Source organism: Passer domesticus, chromosome 14, assembly GCF_036417665.1.
Source record: "Passer domesticus isolate bPasDom1 chromosome 14, bPasDom1.hap1, whole genome shotgun sequence".
NCBI classification, from domain to species: Eukaryota; Metazoa; Chordata; class Aves; order Passeriformes; family Passeridae; genus Passer; species Passer domesticus.
In genome coordinates this window covers 1,561,310-1,580,197 of record NC_087487.1, presented here as the reverse complement: position 1 = coordinate 1,580,197, position 18,888 = coordinate 1,561,310, and the positions used below count along the sequence as shown (strand labels likewise).

At 58.6% G+C, this 18,888-nt stretch overlaps 1 protein-coding gene across 7 annotated transcripts in view; it reads left to right on the top strand.

Annotated features, from left to right (window-relative positions):
- The window catches only part of LINGO1 (leucine rich repeat and Ig domain containing 1), a 158,333-nt gene that overhangs the window by 132,660 nt on the left and 6,785 nt on the right, over positions 1-18,888 (top strand). Inside the window, exon 1 of one of the 7 annotated variants that reach the window (XM_064388678.1) lies at positions 9,304-9,457. The exons of 5 other annotated variants lie outside the window; for them this stretch is intronic. In XM_064388678.1, coding sequence (XP_064244748.1) covers positions 9,452-9,457 — 6 coding nt within the window. In that variant the 5' untranslated portion in view covers positions 9,304-9,451. Of the gene's footprint in view, positions 1-9,303; positions 9,458-10,126; positions 10,150-18,888 lie in introns of those variants that run through there. One more of the 7 variants, XM_064388684.1, reaches the window with a different exon arrangement.

The window sequence follows — 18,888 nt, the reverse complement described above, 5'->3', positions numbered from 1 at the left end:
CAGCTCCAGTGATCCTGGGTTTCCTGGGTGCAAGTGTGGCCCAGCTCTGCCCGGGAATGGCAGAGAGAGCAGGAATGTCTTCTCCCTTTACCCTCCCCAAGCTGGACCAAAGGTGCATTGCACCCCTGGGAATGGTGCTCGGACCCTGAACCTTTCACAAACACATCCACGTGGGTGAATTACCTGGCCTGTGCCTCTGCTGTCATTTCAGCCCTTCCAGCCATCCACCGTGCCCCAAGCCCACCAGCAGGGAAGGGAGGCTGTGGCCAAGCCCCTGTGGTCCCAGCAGGCAGCACAGGCAGTCCACATCCACCTCCATCTGCCACAGCATCCAGAGGCACAGGCAGCCCCTGCACCACACACCTGGGCTTGGAGAGGCAGCCTGTGCCCTCCATGTGCTCCATCTGTGGGGCGTGGGGCTGTGCCACCAGTGCCTCTCCAGGAGCTCAGTTCTGCTCTGGACAGCCTTGGGTGAAGGCAGGGTCCTGGCAGTCCCTGCCCATGGAGGTTCAGGTGCTGAAAGGGCCCCTCTGTACAGCCCCAGTGCAGCAGGAGTTTGGGGTTCAGCCCCCACGAGAACAAGGGGTCCCTTCCCCTGGAGGTCCAGTTGGGTGGTGCTGATGGGGTCCTGGGGACCACTGGGGCCTTGCTGTGGAGTGGGGAATGCTGCCAGGAGCCCCAGGCTCCCCCTCCTTCCCAGCTCTGCTCTGCATGGGTTTGCTGTATTCTCACCTGATTAGTGGATTTGAAATACAGCCTTTGGCTTTGAGACCCAAAATAGATGTCAGGTTGTCTTTACTGCGCTGAAGGCTCCTTAGTATGCAAATCCCTCCCCAGCACGTTTGGTACAGCACGGTGCTCCCGAAGGGATGGCACCTCCGGGATCCCTGCTTCCCTGGGCATCCCCACCCCAGTGTCCTGCTGGGCAGGGGGTTCCCCAGGCCCTGCCTGCCTGGTGCAGCGGGGTGCTGGCACTGCCCCGTGCCAGGCACGTGTCAGGGATGGTGCTTTGCACCCCTCCTCCGCTCCCCCTGCGCTACATGGGACCCGGCGGGTTTCCAGGGAGGCACTGAGGCCAGCAGGCAGTGACATTTGTTTTGTCACTTATGCTGTCGTCACAAAAAACCCTAAAAAATATCTGCCTCGAGGGGCGAGCTGGGCCCGGTGACATTCGCTTCATCTCACAGCAGCGAATGCATCCGGCAGCATCCCCGGGAGCCGCGCGCTCCGCCGGGACAAACGAGTGTCCCCTGCTGGGTCCAGCTGGGCACAGGCAGGACCTCCCCGGGGTCAGGGACACCCGTGCTGCAGCAGCCCCCAGGAGGTGTGGCTCTGCTCACATTTTGTTCATTTTGTGACATTCATTGCTCAATACGTTTGCAGTGTTCCTTACCTTGTAGAGATTGAGTCAAAAACCAGCGCCTGAGGAGCTGCCTCTATTAAACTGATGTTCATTAGAGTTGACTTGGTGCTACCTCATTAGGCTGCTGTAATTGAAGGAGTTAATTGATTATCAATAGTTTGAGTTCCCTCTCCTCGTGCCCACAAGGCCCTACTGGGTGTTCTTCGGGGGCCAGCATTCATCATGAGGCCGGGACGTGCCTCGCTGCTGGCAGTCTCAGCTCGGGCTGCTCCTGCGTCCCCGTCTCCGAGCTGTGCCCGTCGTGATGCCGGCAGCATTTTCTGCGTGGGTCCTTCTGCGTTCAGCTTATTCATCCACATTTGGCACTCACTCGAAACTGTCTAAAATACTTCTGATGGCTCCCCTTTCCGTGGCTGTTCTTTAATGCATATGTATTCTATTTGGAGAGGCAGCGTGTGGGGGTTTGGTGACTCTCCCCTGGGTGTGAAAGCAAAGGCAGAGCCTCCGAAGCAGCTGCTCCCCGAGAGCTCCGTCCTGCAGCGCAGGGATGGGGGCACAGCCTGGGGGGCCCGAGGGGGGCTGCGTGGCCATGCTCGCACGCTGGTTCTCCTGAGCTTGGACTGACTCCCTCGCACAGACACGTGCTGCTGACTCAGTCACACCTCTGCTGTTTTTAGAGGCGGCCTTCTAACACCCTGCCTGGTTCAGCAGAAAGCAGGGAGATGCTGTGCTTCCCCCAGCCAGCCTGAAAACACATCCCCGGCGCTCAGGAGCCACTCTTGGGCTGCTCGTCCTGGCCCTCGGCTGCTGGAAATGGGACAGGCGTGGGTTTTGGAGTGAGAAAGGTCTGTGCTCAGCCCTCCTGCCACAGACATCTCTGCCTCCTGCCCTGTCCTGCCCTCAGAGTTCACCCCCTGTAGCCCTTCTGCTGGGAGCAGTGCCCAGAGCATCCTCAGGTACCCTCAGGAGCTGCTGGTCCATTGCTGCACCCAGACATGGGTGACGTGGACATGGTGATGCTGCAGCAGGCAAGCTGGGAATGGATGAAAGGATCCTCTCCATACCTGCATCCTCACACCTCCACGAGGGCACAAGCAGGGCTCAGAAAGCCAGAGGACAGGGCTGCCACAGGCCATCTATCTGCTGCCAGATTTTTTTTTAGGCAAATTTAGGCCTGCCCCAGCTCAGGGTCTGTGCGGCATCACAGGTGACAGCACAGACAGCAAGGTGGGAGGTAGACAAGCCAGGAGGAAACTGTTGCTCCCCAACTTCGTTAGCTTTAACTAACGAGCTGTTTATAGGAGTGACATGACACCTGCTTTCCTCTTTATAAATTCAATAATTTATGAAAGGTATTAAAGGCAAAACAGCCTCCCGGATAAAGCCTGTGATGCGTGTACGCTGGGTATTAGCCAGACGGGACAATGAGCTACACTTGAATAACACACGAAGATATTTACCCTCTCCCTCTATAAATTATTAAGGGGCTTTTTTGCACGTAATTACATGAGCTTTTATGTTTCTCACTCCCTGCTTTTAATCCTTTTTGGAATGGTGCCAGTCACTTATAACAGGAGCTGAGCAAACAGCGAGTGCTGTGGCTGGGGTTGGGGTTGGGTTTGGGGTCGCTGCAGATGATGGGGATGCAGGAAGGGGCACGGCTGTGAGCCCATCCCTCCTGGCACGTGGCACACCCCGCAGGGAGGGACACAAACGGCCCCTGTGGGGCTGGGATGGGGTTTGGCCCCAGCATGAGGTGCTTTTCCTCTGCGTGGGTTTGGGGAGGTGGCTGTGGGAAAGTGCAGAGCAGGCTCCAGTGTTTTAAACACCCTCCAACTGTGCATGCAAATCAATTATATGCAGATGTAATTGGGCATGCAAATGTCACTATGAGGCTGTTCACATGTGCAGTGTACATTAGGGGAGCACGTATGTGTGCAAAGGAACACTGAGGATATTAGTAATAATTACACCCTGAGAGTGTCCTGGGGCTGGGTCTGCTACTGCTGCTTCTCAGCTTGCCCTTCAGGGAGCAGAGCTCCCTCCTTACCGTGCCACATGCCAGACCCCCCTTCCCTGAGTGACGTGTTTGCTCCCTGGCCTGTGCCCAGCAGTGCAGCCCAGCTCCCCCCTGCTCCCCAGCATCACTCCCTGGTATGGCTGCAGCCCTGCCCATCTCAGCCTGCCACACCAGGCAGGGGACAAACTTATTTTGAACATGGAGATGAGGAGCCCATTTCATCCCCTTCGGGCACCCTGACCCCTTTCTCTTAGTTGCCAAGGATTTGTGAGTCAGCTCCAGCAGAATGGTGCCCACATCACCTCCCCATCCTCCGTGCCCAGCACAGCCTTTGCTTTTTCAGTGTGGGCAATTGACAGGACTCTCCTGTCCTCCATACTCACAGCTCTCTCCAAGCCCTCTCTCCTTTGTGCCAAATTCTTTAATCATTGCTTTTTGTCTTGTTGTGCAGCTCCTATTCTTACACCAAGCTGTTAAAAAGCTGTCACTGTCATAAATTCCTTGTCCCAGAAATTATCTTCCATCTCCTGAACGTGGGCTACAATAGGCACCGAGGTGCTTGATATTATTAATACCTTCTATATATGTGTCAATGGGCTTAAGAACTTAATGGAGCCTTTTCCCTCAGCCCTTCACGCCGCGTGTTTGGGCTGCTTGACAGAGCAGTCAAGCTATCAGTGCTTGACTCAGGCTGACATGAGGGCATGTGGCCCCTCTCCATTCCAGAATGTGTCACAGAAAAGCCTAATTTCCACGCCCAGAATTCCAGTGGGTCGGGGTGGTGACAGTGCCCTGGCAGAGACGTAGATGAGCTGAGCTGGGGCAGACCCTGTATCAGCAGCTTACCCAATCTTCAGCAGCACTTGCTGAGGGAGCCTGCAGAAAGGCTTTTTTCTCCTCTTATCCCCGTTCTCCAGAGCTTCATGCAGGTCATGTCATGGTTTGAGATGTGCAAGGCATGAGCACAGCATCTCCTGCCTCTCACCTCGCTTTCAGTTGGACAGAGAGCTGGAGGTGAGTCCAGCCACGCACCTGCAGCCTCCAGCAAGTGAGGCTGTGGTGGGGACAGTGGAGGGATCCCCTCCAGGGCCTCACAGCCCCAGCCCATGTCCAGGGGGACATTCTGTGGCTCCTGCCTCTCTGTCCCAAGTGAATGGCTGGTGGTCAAAGAATTTTTGGGTCATTCTGCTCCAAATCAATAAGCTGACCAGAGCAGGGAGCAGTACAAGATAGTACAGAGAGAAAGCATTATGATAATACTTGATAAGGATCCTCAGTTTCACTGAGGAGCAGCCATACAATGTGGAATTTGGATTCCCTCCAGCTGATAATGAGAAGCCACTGGACTGACTCAGCCTGCTGTGAGGAGGCATCAGCACACATCCAGATGGCCGTGGGGACGGGGGAGCAGGAATATCCTGCCTTGTCTCTTCATCCCACGCCCCCCACACACCCTGAAATGTCACCACCTCCAAGGGAGAACGTGATCTGGGAGCATGTTTCTCCCTGACTGCATCCACAGGGGCCCGGTGGAACAGCCATCCTCAGGAGCAAGAACTCCTCAGGAACAGGGGCTCCTCAGGAACAGGGGTTCCTCAGGAACAGGGGCTCATCAGGAACAGCCATCCTCAGGAACAGGGGTTCCTCAGGAACAGGGGCTCCTCAGGAACAGGGGTTCATCAGGAACAGGGGCTCCTCAGGAACAGGGGTTCCTCAGGAACAGGGGTTCATCAGGAACAGGGGCTCCTCAGGAACAGGGGTTCCTCAGGAACAGGGGTTCCTCAGGAACAGGGGCTCATCAGGAACAGCCATCCTCAGGAACAGGGGTTCCTCAGGAACAGGGGCTCCTCAGGAGCAAGAACTCCTCAGGAACAGGGGCTCCTCAGGAACAGGGGTTCATCAGGAACAGGGGTTCCTCAGGAACAGGGGCTCATCAGGAACAGCCATCCTCAGGAACAGGGGCTCCTCAGGAACAGGGGCTCCTCAGGAACAGGGGTTCATCAGGAACAGGTCCTGCTGCCAGCACTGCTGAGGAGGGCACTGTGTCCATGTGATATGCAAGGCACACACAGGACATCAGGGTGACCTTTCCTCCCTGTGCCAAGCAGCCAGGAGATGATGGTGCCTTCTTGCAGAGACTGGTTAGGACCGGGCGGGATCAAGGAGCTGGTTGCTGGTCCAGCCCAGGGACGTGTGAGGTGCCCTCCTCTCCGGATGTGCAGGGGCAGAGCAGGGACAGCCCCTCCCCGTGCCTGCTGCCAGAGGGAGGAGGCTGGAGGGGCAGACAGCCGATCTGGCATTCCCAGCGCTGGCAGTACTTCAAGGTGTGGTACATCTTATCTCTGCCTGGCATTTGCATGTATTTTCTCAGCTCAGCTTGTTACGACAAAAGTGTGAAAATCTGAAAGAAAAGGAACGATAATAATAATGGGAGTAATTAAAATCCACCTCCCTCCTGCCAGCTCGGCCCTTTCTAGACCTATTGCAGCATTTCTGGACACGTGCACTAAACCAAAGGAGAGAGCAGGTCCCGAGCCTCTCCCCTGAGGGGCAGCTCTGTTCCCACTGCCCAGGTCCCTCAGCTGTGTGCAGGTGCTGCCTCTCCAGGAGGGAGCTGAGAGCAGGGATAAACTCCTGCCTCATGCCAGCAGAAGGGAACCATCTGCCACAGCCCCTTATCAGCCCAGGATGGCAGTGGCAAAGAGCTGGAGCATCTGGCTGAGGGACGAGCCCCCCCAGATGGACACCCAAATGTTCTTGCCATTCCCTGCAGGTTTTACAGAGGAACGTGTTCAACGAGGGCGTGTGAGCCGAGCTGCTCTGCAGCATCCAGGGGCTGCACACAGGTCAGCACAGGACAGGGGCACCTGGAGGGCTGGGGCGCTATGGGTCACTCCGTGCTGCAAAAAGGAGGTTGACCCAGTTGAGGGGTTGACCCCAAACAGCTGCAGTTGGTTTTTACAACATGGGGGAGGCCAGTAAAGGTGATGGGAGAGGGAAAAAAGGCATGTTAGCTGCAAAGCTGTCAGCTGCACATAGCTACGGGCTGTTAGTGGGGACAGGAGGGGATGGTGCTTCCAGTGAGGCTTGGCTGTGTGCTTCTGGCTGTCCCCAGCACATTGTCACCCATGCTACAACCTCAGGGACATTAACAGTAAGCTCACCAGTCATGACGGGTCAATAAATGCAGAAACATGGGAGCCTTTGGGGTTTCTGAGCAGGGGCCAATGCAGTTCCTCCAGCAGAGACCTGCAGGGTTCACTGCTGCCAGGATCTGCCTTTGCCCAAAGTGTCCTTGAGGCTGCTGGGGTGAGGCAGTGTTGCCCATGAAGTGGGCTGAGATTAGAGAGAAAAACCCAGCTGGCAGTGCTGCTTCTTGGGCAGGTTGGTTGCACTGGCTGCTCTTACACTCTGTGCTCTTACACAAGGCCCTCACTGTGGGCGAGGGCCTTGGGGCTCCAGCTGAGAGAGCAGCTCTTAGGTGATTGTTTTTTTCTTGCACTCTCCATCCTTCCCATCACCTCTCCCCACTGCTGGCCAAAATGCACAGTGTAGCTGTCAAAGCAAACCAGGGCTGTGCCTGGGGCACCCATGCTGCCCTCACCTCCCCTGCTGTCCTGGTCCCTCCACCAGGTCCAAAATCATGGAGCCATGGAATGGTTTGCATTGAAGAGGTCTCAAAGGTCCTCTAGTTCCAAACTCCTGCCATGAGCAGGGACACTTTCTACTTAGACCAGGTTGCTCAGGGCCCCATCTAAGCTGGCTTTGGACACTTCCAGGGAAGGGGATCCCACGCTGAGGGTACACAAAAGGCAGGGTTTGCACAGGACAGCTCTGTAGCAGGGTGTGCATGGATGCCATCTCAGCCCTAAAGCTCATCCCTGCTGCTGCACACCCAGGGCCCTCCTCTGCCGCTCGGCTCGCTCCCAGGGCGGGGATGGCCGTCGGAGCCGAGGTGGGAAAGACGGTCTTGGAAGGCCCCCTGCTTCCAGGCAGTGCATAGCATCACTCTCACACGCCACCAGTGCTGCGCGCATGGCGTACTTGCCGTGTCTGTGTGGAAGGGCCGAGGTGAAATTTCCCCCCTCACACACCAACAATTCCAGGAATTATTCCCGAGTGTCACTACTGAATACGCGGTGCCCTGCACTTTAGTAGGGCTTTAACGGGGAGGGGGGGAACGGAAACATTAGAAACGGCATTCAGAGCTCTTAGCCTTCTTTTGTCCTCTGTTTTGTTTTTTTTCCTGGCCGCATTCAGATTGCCGGCTTTGTCTGTGTTTGTGAAGTGCTATTAACGTCGAAGGCATTGCTGCCATAGCCGTAACAATAAGAGGCATCGATCCGCACTGAGTAAAGGTCTGGGGACCACTGAGAGCGGCCAGGCTGAGTTTCCTTGGTGGCAGGAGGAGAGCTCGTGCGCGAACACACGCGCTGTCACCCCGCTGTGTTTGTCGCCACGAGGATGCTGTGCCAGGCCCCCGCAGGGACGCACACCTGACGGGTACCCACCCTCCCAGGCGAGCCGGGGGCTGTGCCTGTGGGCAGGAGCGGAGAGCTGCAGTGATTCAGCTGGCGAGTTCACCGTGCCCACCCTTTGTTGATTCCTCCTCTGCTCAGAAGCTCGCCTGTGCCAAGCAGGAGGATAACGGGGCTCCGGGGAGGCAGCAGCCTCTGCCTGCGTGCCAGGAGGGGCCCGAGTTTCCCGGGGCTTGCTTTTAGCCCGCTGCCCGGACATGAGCTGGGGGTGGCCTGTCCTGTGCTCCATGGCAGGCTGGGGGAGGCCATCGCACAGAAAGGCCTGGGGCCAGCTCAAAAGCTCTCACTTGCTCAAAGAGCCGTTCAAGGGAAGGCTCATGGCGCCCAGTGAAGCGACTCGTGGCCCCAGCCGTGCTGCTGCCCTGGTGCCCCTGCCTTGGGTCCGCCTTGGCCGGCAGCCAGGGACAGCTAGGTAGAAACAGGACAGAGCAGGAAGCGCCCCGGGAGAGCCCAGCCCGGGGAAAGCAGGAGGGGAAAGTGCACGTTACGAGCAAAGTTTGTGTCCATTACTGCTGGAGAAACCAGCCTCAGCTGCGAGAGCCGGCGCTGGATGAAGAGTGTCCATTATGGAAGGGGGGAAGCGGTGGGCAGTGCTGGGGAAGTCGTGCACTTAGTCCGGAATGAGAGGCCATCAGCTCAGCATGCGCCGGACCCTCCGAGGGGGCTTTGGGATCAGCTGGTCCCAGACCTGTCCTCGGAGGCGTCCCCTCGGCGCTTGCAGCCCTTTCCCTCTTATGTGCCGGGGAGGGGGGACACTGTAAAGAGGAGCAGAGCGCAGTGCTGAGGTAGCTGCTGTAGGACGGACCCTCCGGAATCCTCAGGGTAGCCCGGCTCCGTCTCCCGGCGGACGCGGGGAGGGCTGGGCACCGACGCGACGGTGACGGGCAGAGCTCCGCTGCTCCTTCCTCTGCGGGCAGCGAGGCTGCACCGGCGGGGCGGGGGCTGCGAGGGCCCCCATCCACCGAGCGGCCCCGGTTGGCGGGGGAGCCATCCCCGCTCCCCCCGCCCCGCAGCCCCGGGGACCCGCACCCCCCGCGCGGAGCGGGGGCGGCGGCGGGAGGAGGGACCGGCCGCGGCCGCCGCTGCCGTGCTCGCCGCTCCGCGCACCGCCCCGCACCCGCCGGCGGCTCCTCCCGGAGGGGAGGCGGGGGCCGGCGGCACCCGGCCCGGCCCCGCCGCGGCAGACCCGGCCGGCGGAGCGGGCGTGCGGAGCCCGGGCTGAGCCCGCGGGGGCGATGCCGCCGCCCCGAAGCGCCGCCGGCCGCCCGGGCGCGGAGGGCAGGGAGCCGCCGGCCGCGCGGCCCTAGGGCGGCCCCGGCGGGGCCCCGTGCCCAGCCCGGCCCGGCCCGGCCCGGCCCGCCCTCCCCCGGGCGCGGGACTGGGGGCGGCCCGGCCCCGGGAGCGCCGCCGCCGCCGCTCCGTGTGCTGTCGCTGCGGAGAGGGGGAGCTGCGCTACTGCAGGTGGAGGTTTGGCGGGGGGGCCGGGGGAGATGCCATTTCTGACCGAAGGAGATCGCCGGCGAGGATGAGATGCGGGTAAGCGGGACCGGCGACCGGAGCGGGGCACGGGGCTGGCGGGACCGGCGGGCTGGGGGCTCCGTGGCCCCGGGGCCGGAGCCGCGGCGGTGCGGAGGGCGCGGGGCTGGGAACTTGCTGCGAGCCCCGGGGGTGCGGGGAGCCGAGGGCTCCGGGAGCTGCCGCCCTCCAGCCCCGCCGGTGCGGATGCTGCCGCCTCCTCGCCCCGCTCTGCCCGGGCGCTCCCCTCTGCCCATCTCCTCCCGCACCGTTCCCGCAGCCTCGGCGCAGCCCCTGCGGGAGCTACGAACCAGGCGGGGTCGGGGTTCGGGGCTGGGGCTCGGCGGGACTGAGGCTGTATCCTGATGGGGAGTATCCTGCTCCTCTCCCGGTAGCTCCCGGGTGAATTGGCCGGCCTGGAGCAGATGCCTCGTTCAGGTAGGGAACGGACAGTCTGGACAGCGCTGCCCTCCGGGACTGGCAGGGGAGCAGGGATCAGCTTCAAGCTGGCTGTGCCCATCTCCTGCCCAGCAAGGGTTAACTCGAGAGGAGGAATTGTTCCTCTGCCCATCCCCAAAGCAGAGGCATTAAGGGTTAAAGACGGGTAGGGAGAGCTCTCCAGCCCTGAGATTGGAGGCAGGAGTCATGGGGAAGGGGGATTTTTCAGGGCAGGAGTTCACCTCTCTGTCACCAGCCCCCCAGCCTGGAGATAGGTGAGTCGGGGACGTGGGGAGCTACTGCCCGGTGGGGTGATTCCTCAGGCTCCGGGAGGGCTCGGGGGGCTCGGAAGGGTCCCCCTTCCTGGGCTCAGCTCCACACCCCGGAGCCAGGAGCCAACCCGGAGAACTGGAGGTGCTGGGCCAGGGTCAGGCTGTCGGTGCGGGCTCTGCCCTCGGTTTGTGTCTGGCAGAAAAAAGAAGTGGTTAATGTTAAAGGAGCTCCTCAGGGCAGTGGGGATTGCGGGGATGCCCAGGAGCCTGCTTGGCAGAAGGGCTCTGGGAGCCCTCGCGGGCGGTGCCGGTGCTTGTTGCTCTCCGTTACCGTGTGTAGGTTATTGCATTTTTCACCTTGCGCCTTGGATGTATAAATAGCCCAAGTGATGGGTAGAGGCACGACTCGATCCAGGTGCTGGAGATGCCACCTCCGAGAAGGAATGGGAGCGTTGGTGCCGCGAAAGGGATTTGCACGAGGAGGGAGGGAGGGACAGAGGGCGAGCGTGGGCACTGCTGGGATCGGGTGTGCTCGGGCTGGTTGGCATCGCCCAGGCTCTGCTGCCTCTCCCTGCCTGTCCGTGCCCCAGCTGCCGCCCCGGCGATCGCCATCCGCGCTCCTTCCCAGCAAACGCCTTCTCCAGCGAGCGACTGTCGCCGCTGGCCGGCAGCAGGGGATCGGTGTGACAGCCCTCGGCTCGCGGGGGGAAGTTCAGGCATTCCCACGAAGAGCCCCACTCTATGGATCTCCATCTCCCGTTCCTCTGCACCACCTCCCAGAGCCCGGCTGTGGCTCTGCGATGATACCCCTTCCACAGCCCCATCCCAGCCCTCCTGCCAGCCTTAACCCTCTCCTCACTGCTCTGCACCTTGCAGCAGCCCTGACCTGACCTTCACGCATGCAGGAGACGGCACTGGAGCAGCAGTGGGGCTGTGCCTCCGGCCATCTCCTCCAGCACGGGGGCTGCACGGACCAACAGGACTGCCCAGCCCATCCCCACCCAAAGGCAGCTATCCCAGCCCCTATCCCAGCCCATCCCCACCCAAAGGCAGCTATCCCAGCCCATCCCCACCCAAAGGCAGCTATCCCAGCCCCTATCCCAGCCCATCCCCACCCAAAGGCAGCTATCCCAGCCCCTATCCCAGCCCATCCCCACCCAAAGGCAGCTATCCCAGCCCCTATCCCAGCCCATCCCCACCCAAAGGCAGCTATCCCAGCCCCTATCCCAGCCCATCCCCACCCAAAGGCAGCTATCCCAGCCCCTATCCCAGCCCCTATCCCAGCCCATCCCCACCCAAAGGCAGCTATCCCAGCCCCTATCCCAGCCCCTATCCCAGCCCCTATCCCAGCCCATCCCTACCTCACAGCAGCCCATCTCCACCCCATGACAGCTGCCCCAGCCCATTTGCACCTTACAGCTGCTGTCCCAGCCTGTCCCCACCCCACAGCACCTATCCCAGCCCTTCCCCACCCCAACACCAGCTATCCCAGCCAGCATCACTGCCCAAACCTTTCTTCCCCCTGCTTCTTCCCTGTACTTCCCCTGCTCCAAGAGCACGCTGTGTCCCTGTCCTGGACCTCTGGCAGGTCCGATGGCCAGAGCACTGTGCCTGTCCCAGGTGCCAGGAGCAGGGCCAGCTGAGTAGGAGGACGTGGCTGGGTTGGCTGTGCCTTCTCACCTGCTGCTCCTTGCTCCCTCCTGGATCCCATTGGCACAGCTGCTGAATGCCATGGAGGAGAGGGGGCCTCTGGAGCTCTCCTGAAGGGCAAGGCCAAGAGGGAGATGTGCCCCTGGGCTGAAGCCTCCACATCTTCCCACAGAGAGTTTTCCCTGCAGCACCTGCCTGCTCCAGGGCTCAGGCAGCCCCAGCTCTCACTGGGTCTCGTGGAATGGGCAGGAGGTGACTGGAGGAGACAGTGGAGCTGCTTTTACAGCTCCTGGGGAAGCATCAGGTTTTCCAGGCCTTCTTGTGGACAGATTAATTACTCAACAAATGGCCCTACCATTATAAAACCGTACTGTGCTGCAGTTACTCTACACCTGTAATGTAATTATTGTGTGATACCTCTAATTACCACTGTTTCCTGGAAGGTTAACAGCATCACTGAAGGACTTCTGTTTCCTTTAGTGTCCTGTTTCACAGAGCCTCAGTAGCACTGCTGAAGTTAGTGCTGCTCCGTGTAAGTGACAAGTATAAAATCCTCTAACTTGAGGCTTTAGTTCAGGGGTTGATAAATCACTTTATGATAACACCACAATTCTAGTGTGATTACAGCTGTATTATAAAACACAACACAGCCTACTGGGGCTCAGTGAGGTATGTTGGATGACCACTGGGTGCTGCTGTTTGGTGGGATCCTGTCCTTGGAGGCAGAGTTGGCAGTGGGCACATCTCTGTGAACATTTGGGTGGAAAACACACAGCTTGGCCAGGATGGATGTTTGGTCTCTCCAACACACCCAGTGCACTGAGTCAGCAGCTCTCCTTTGTTCTCTGCTGAGCCTTGAGCAGGGTTCAAGCAGAAATGGCTTTTGGTGGGAAAAGAGCCAGAAGAGCTTTTCAGGTAGCAGGGAAGGCTGGGATGAGAGCGAAAAGGGCTCCAAATGTTTAACTCAAATCAAACAACCAAGAAAAACAAAGGGAGAAAGAATCGGAAGGCCATGACCTCAATTTTCTTCTTAGTCAATTTTTTTCCACTTTCTTTCCATCCAGGAGAGTAAAACTGGGAGCTTTTGGCAGGGAATGGCTGTGGGGAGAGGCTCTGTGCCTCTGCACCCTGTGACATGCCAGGGGACATGGCTTACTCACAGCCAGTGCTGGTGGCTCTTTGAACCTGCTGCCTGTTGGGCAGTGCCAGGGGTGTCTGGGGATGGGGCTTATTTGGGGAAGGGGACAAACACCAGCCACAGTCCCCCCTTGCCAGTGCTTCCCCAGCCCCCAGGCACTGTCAGCAGCACGGTGTGGCCTCTGTCCCCTTGTCACCAGGGGAAAGCTGGGTCACACAGAGATGTCTGTCTGAGCAGTGTTAATTGTCAGCTTGACCTGGGCAATTGAATAAATGCTGATAAATGTCACCGAGGGTGACATCATCATCTCCCCTTCAGCCCAGGCAGGGAGTATGTGGCTCTCTCCATCCCTGGGGCAGGAGGTCACACCAGTGTGGCTCGGGGCGGGGGGACAGTGGGGGGAGTGCCCAGCCTAGAGCAGAGACCCCAAGCATCCCAAGCATTGTGCTGGGGTGAATCCTGGGTGATTCCCACCTTCAGGAGCAGCAGTCAGGAATGGCCAGTGGGACCTCTCTGGGCCTGCACGGGATGCATGGAGTGTATTGGTGCAGCATGGCCGTGTTGGGGGAGCCCTGCCATGAGCCCCACCAGTGGCTCACTCCTCCCTCTGACCTCACCAACATCTTGGCCACCATCCCTTGCCCCTCCCAGACCCGTGCCCCATGCAGACAGCATCTCCTACCTGAGGAAGGATCAGGCAGGGCAGCAGGTCAGTGTCCCTGTCGGGCTGGAGAGCTCGGCTTTGTTTTCCTCATGCTCATGGTGAAGCACAGACACGGTTCTGTTTAACCATCCTGATGGTTTTTCCCATCGTTTTATTCTCGTGTCAGTGCTGGTCAGTGCCTTGGCACCCTGCAATGGATGTGTGTACAATGAGCATTCCTCTCCTGGGCTCCACAGGAGTGTCCTGGCAGAGGCTTCAGTGGGCAGTGGGCTTTTCCCTCTGAAGCACTCATGTCCTTTGTCTCAGGGCTGTGGTCATTGTCCTGAGGTGGGGACAGTCCTTGGGTGAGCTGCAGGGTCCCCACAGGGAGCAGGGACAGAGTGAGGAGGTGCAGGACTGGGCTGTGCCTTCCAGGACATGATTCCTGTGGTCCAGCATTGTCCAAGGGATGCTCAAATAGCAAAATGCCTGTGGCTGCCATCAGACTGGGCTGAGCTGTGCTCTGGGGGTCAGGCTGGCCATGGCTCCGTGGGGGATGTGCCCCTGAGCACCCAGCCCTGCCCCTGGGGGTGTAAGGTTCCTGATGCAGCCCAGCCCCTGCCACCCCACACAGCCCTGACTTCCCTGGCAGCCTTCCCCTCCCCACCCTATATTGCTCTTAGTTATATCAGTAGGACCCACAATTACTCTTTTTTTTGTCATTTCCATTCTGTTTCTTCATCAGAATGCAAAACATTAAATATCGCTCTGGTAATTATGGTTAATTTCATAACCTGCACCTTAATTGGATTGGTCTCTGATGGGGAATTCTCGTAGGAGGGAGAAGCAGAAATATTTTGACGTGATCTATTCTTTCAGCTCTTTGTTTGGATTTGAGATGTCGAGTATGAAATGGGAAACAACCAATTTAGACCTCAGAGGCAACCTGGGGGTGGTGAGCAAAGCCTGAGCATTCCAGAGATACTTCTCACCCTCCAGCAGCCAAACCTGTCCCTCCTATACCCAAACCCAGCCTTTCTGCACCCCTCCTTTGGATTGGGAATAGTCAGAGAGCCAGATCCATCTGGTCTACCCAAAACGTGAGCCTGAGGAGCCGGGGAGGCATCGCAGTAAGCGCTGGCCTGGAGCCTTGTTCTGCTGGCCAGTGCTTTGTGTGCTCCAGCACAGAGCAAGGCACGGCCCTCCACAGGCTCCCCGTGGGTCTGGGGACCTTAGGGATGTGGGGGACACCCCCAGGGACACCTCTTTTCTGCTGGGAATTGGGCAGGCAGCAGTCCATGGACATCCCCGGGGCTGCAGAGGGACACCAGTCCCCTTGTGCCATGGTGGGCTGGGTGATCTCAGTGCTGCTGCCCAGGACAGGCAGCCCTGGGGCCCCAGGGCTTGTCTGGGGCTGTGCCATGGGTGGCATCTCCCTGCTGCCACTTTGGGCCTGAGCTACGGCTTGCTCCGGGAGCCGCAGAATTGCGCTGCCATTAGGTGCTGCCATTAAACTGATTTGTGCTCAGCCTGTTTATCCTCTTCAATGGGAAACGGCACCGGAGCGGCAGCGAAATGGAAACCCTGGCCTCGCATTTCCGATTGCATTCCCATGCTCTGGATTTCCCCCTGATTACTTTTGTTCTCACGTACAGCCCAGAGCGCAGGCTCCGTGTCATTATCCACAGTGCTGGGAGAGGAGAAAGGGCAGAAAGCATTGCTTTCAGCTCAGGCAAAACAGCAAACCCACCCCACAGCTGCCTTCTTTTGAGGGCAGTGGGGAGCCGCTCCAGCCCCATGGTGGGTCCCTCTTTTCTTGCTATGCCCACGGGCTCAGTATGTGCTGGAAAGGCTGAGGAATGGCATGGCTGAGCCTGCCATGTGCTGACACTGACACCCCTTGTCATGGGCATTAGAACAACTGTGCCTTGCACAGCCCCGTACCTGCCGAGGATTTCTATCAGCCCAAACCCTGTCCAGGCCACATCCTGCAGCACCTTCCTTGCTGCAGGATTTGGGCTCAGAAGGGCTGGGAGCCCCTCACTGCTCTGCCTGGCTGTGTGGGTTCAGCTGGATGCAGGACGGGCAGGCTCAGCCGCGGCTCGGCACAGTTTGTTTTTATCTAATCCATTTTATTGTTGAATGAAACAATAACAGCAAATACAGGCCCTGAAGACAAGCCATAAATAATGCAAAAATCAAACAAGTGAGAAAGGGGGAAAGAAAAAGGAATTATACATGTAAAACCAGCCCAGAGAAAACCAGACTGGGAAGAGGAATCTTCCCTCTGCACTTGCTATTGCTCATGCTTTCTTTGCCTCCCTTTTTTCTCCATTTCTCTCTCTCTGGAATTTCCTGCGGCACCAAATTTGTGATTATGTGAACAAAACTTAATAATAAATGGGAGGGGGGAGAGAGAGAGAGATCTGGCTTGCGGGAAGGAGTCGGGAAATGAGGTGGATGGAGTGAACTGGGGCTTCCATCTCTCAGTGCCTTGAAGCACGGCCGTGCTGCTGGCACCCTGCTCTGCCCCCTGTCCCTGTGGGCAGTGCAGCAGGGACAGCTCTGCTGATGCCACCGGTGCTCATGGAGCCCTGGCAGCTCGGCACACACTGTCCCTTGACCCTTGCCACTTGTCTCACTGGTGGGTGATCCCAGAGCCAGCTCTGCCGGGCTGGGCTGCACTTGGCTTCTCCCAAAGGTTTCCCAGGCCACTTATTTTAGGCAGCAGTATAAAAATATCAGGGCTGGTCCTAAAAGGGGGTAAATCAGCAGGTTTCCCTGAGGTCAGCAAAGCAGACCACTTTATGTCCTATGTCCTTTGAAGTTCTCTTGCCACTATCCCAAAGATTTCCAGAGGAAAGGAGCAGCCCTTGTACTTTTTTTGGTATCCTGTGCTGGTTGTAGGGGGATTCAAGGGATGTGCCCTGGGAACCAAAGTGATGCTGTAAGTACAGTCTTAGCTTAAATTAAATATAAGGGATATGACTGGTCCCTGGACCTGCTGTTCCCCAGCTCTTGGGACTTTGACCTGGGGTTTCAACCTTTGAGCAGTGGCAGGGATGCAGTAGGGACCCAGTGGTTTGGAGTGGTGGCATTTAGAGGGGGTCACATCCCAAAGCCTCAGTGCTGTTCTCTATGGCCCTTGGGACCAGGGTGTTGGGCTGGTTTGGCATTTGCTGTCCTGAGGCAGCCCTGGGTAAATGAGGGCAGGAGGCACTGGTGGGGCTCCCCCAGCTCTGCCTGCTAGCCCTGGATTTCTGCTGCTGGTGCCCCAGCCCTTCTGTGGGCACTGAGCAGAGCTCCAGGGAGCTGCAGAGCCATGGGATCCCTTTTGGTAGCTGCAGGGGATCGGGTGTTCCCAGGCAGGGAGCAGCTCGGGTGTGGTTTGTGGCTGGTGAGCAGCCGTGTCTCAGCCTGGCAGAGCTGTGTCCTCCTCACTGCTGAGGCACTGCCCATGGCACAGGCTGGAGCCTGGGTCTGGGGGTGCAGGAAGCCCCTGTCCCCAGCCCAGCCCTCAAGGCCAGCCCACACAGCGATGCCATCTGCTCCTGGGCAGGACGAGAGGCGCTCTGGCAGCGGGGTGACTTTGTTCCAGCTGCTTTTGTGCCATGTCAGGCCCTGTCCTGCCCTGCACGTGGGGCTGGCTCAGGCTCTGTGCAGCTGGGCTCTGGCTGATTCAGCAGCCCTGGCCGTGTGCTGAGCCACTCGGGGCTGCCTGCAGGGCTGTGCCCATCCTCCAGCCCCAGCCCCAGCACTGCCACCCCGGGCAGGGCGGTTCAGGGCAGCTCAGGGAAGCACAGAAGGCATTTGGGCCATGGGCACGTCACAGGGGATGCCTTTGCAATGTCATTGTGACCCTGGCACACTCCTTGGACTTTCTTCACCTCTTCAGGGCAAGTGTTTCCATTGCCCTGAGAAGAGCCTGGGGTTTTTCCATCCCCCCCTCCCAAGTAGAGACAGGGAAAAAGAACCATCTAAGGAAACCCTCATGCTACACTGGAGCCTCCTGTACACAGAGCCCACTGATCAGAGTGCAAGGTGAGCTGCCTGCCTTCAGTGAGCACTTAAAACATCCTAGTGACCCAGCCCATATCCACAGAGGTAGCAATCCCAAGGATACTTGCCAAAATAAAGGAAGAAGGAGAATCCCCATTGAAATGGTGCAGGTCCTTCCCAGTGCCCACCAGCCTCCAGCCATCTCTTCCTGACCCAGCCTAGAAGTCTCCAGCCAACCCCTGGGAGCTGTTCCCTTGGCAAACACAACTCCCCTGCTCTTTGGCTCACATAAACAATAAAAAAGCCTTCTCCAGGCTCACCTGACCTAGGCAGCACTGAAGCACCAGTTCAGGCAGTGGCAGCAGTGACCAGTCCATGTCCCAGCCACCTCCTCCCATGGCTGGCCCTAAGCCCCAGCCCCACTCTGCACTGCACCCTCACCCCCCGTGTTTGTCTTGTGCTGGCTCAGGGCTTTACACCCCCTGACATCCACAGCTGCCTTTGCAATTACTTATTGATCCCTTGTCAGGATGTTTTCTCTGCTGATGGGGCGCTGAGGCATGTGCAGCCAGAGAGAGAAAAGGTGCTCAAAACGAAGGAGCACAGGTAGGAGGAGGGTGAGGAGCTCGTGCACAAATGTGATCGCAGCAAGAAACAGCCTCAGCAAAAACTGCCCTGAGCTTCAGCATCCTGCAGAGACAGCCAGGATCTCCTTCCCACCGTCCTGCTCCAATAACCCACCTGAAAGCCACTCTCCAGGCTGGCTCCGGGCCACTGCTGGCTGTCCCTCCACTGTACATAGCTGTCCCTGCATGGGGTCAAGTAGATCCGCAGCCCAGGTTTAAACCAGTAGACAGCTGGGCCAAAGCCTCCCCTTACCAGCATTCCAGCCCCTCAGCCCATGTTAGAGCTCTTCTCCTCCCCTGGGCATCTCTGGTTTTTTTTCTCTTCTTGCTCTCTGGCTTGGTGCTTTCCTGACTGACTGCAGTGCTGGGGACACCACGTTTTGGGTGGCAGAGCCTGTTTCCACAAGGAAAAGCCTTTGCAGGGCACTCCCATGGGCCAGCCATGGCTGAAATGTGGTGCCAGCCAGGCGGTGTCAGTGCCGGAAGGGGATTTGCATCTTCAATACTTCTTCATGCTCTTTTACAGCTCCAGAGCAGCTGCCAGAGCAGATCAGGTTGCCTCACACCTATTCCAGGCTCCCACCTCGGCGCTGCTGAAAGCAGATACTCCAGGAGGCTGAGCAAGAGCTCCAGCTGGAGAGCTGTGCCTTCCTGTGGGAAGGGGAGCGGTGACCCCAGCAGCTGCT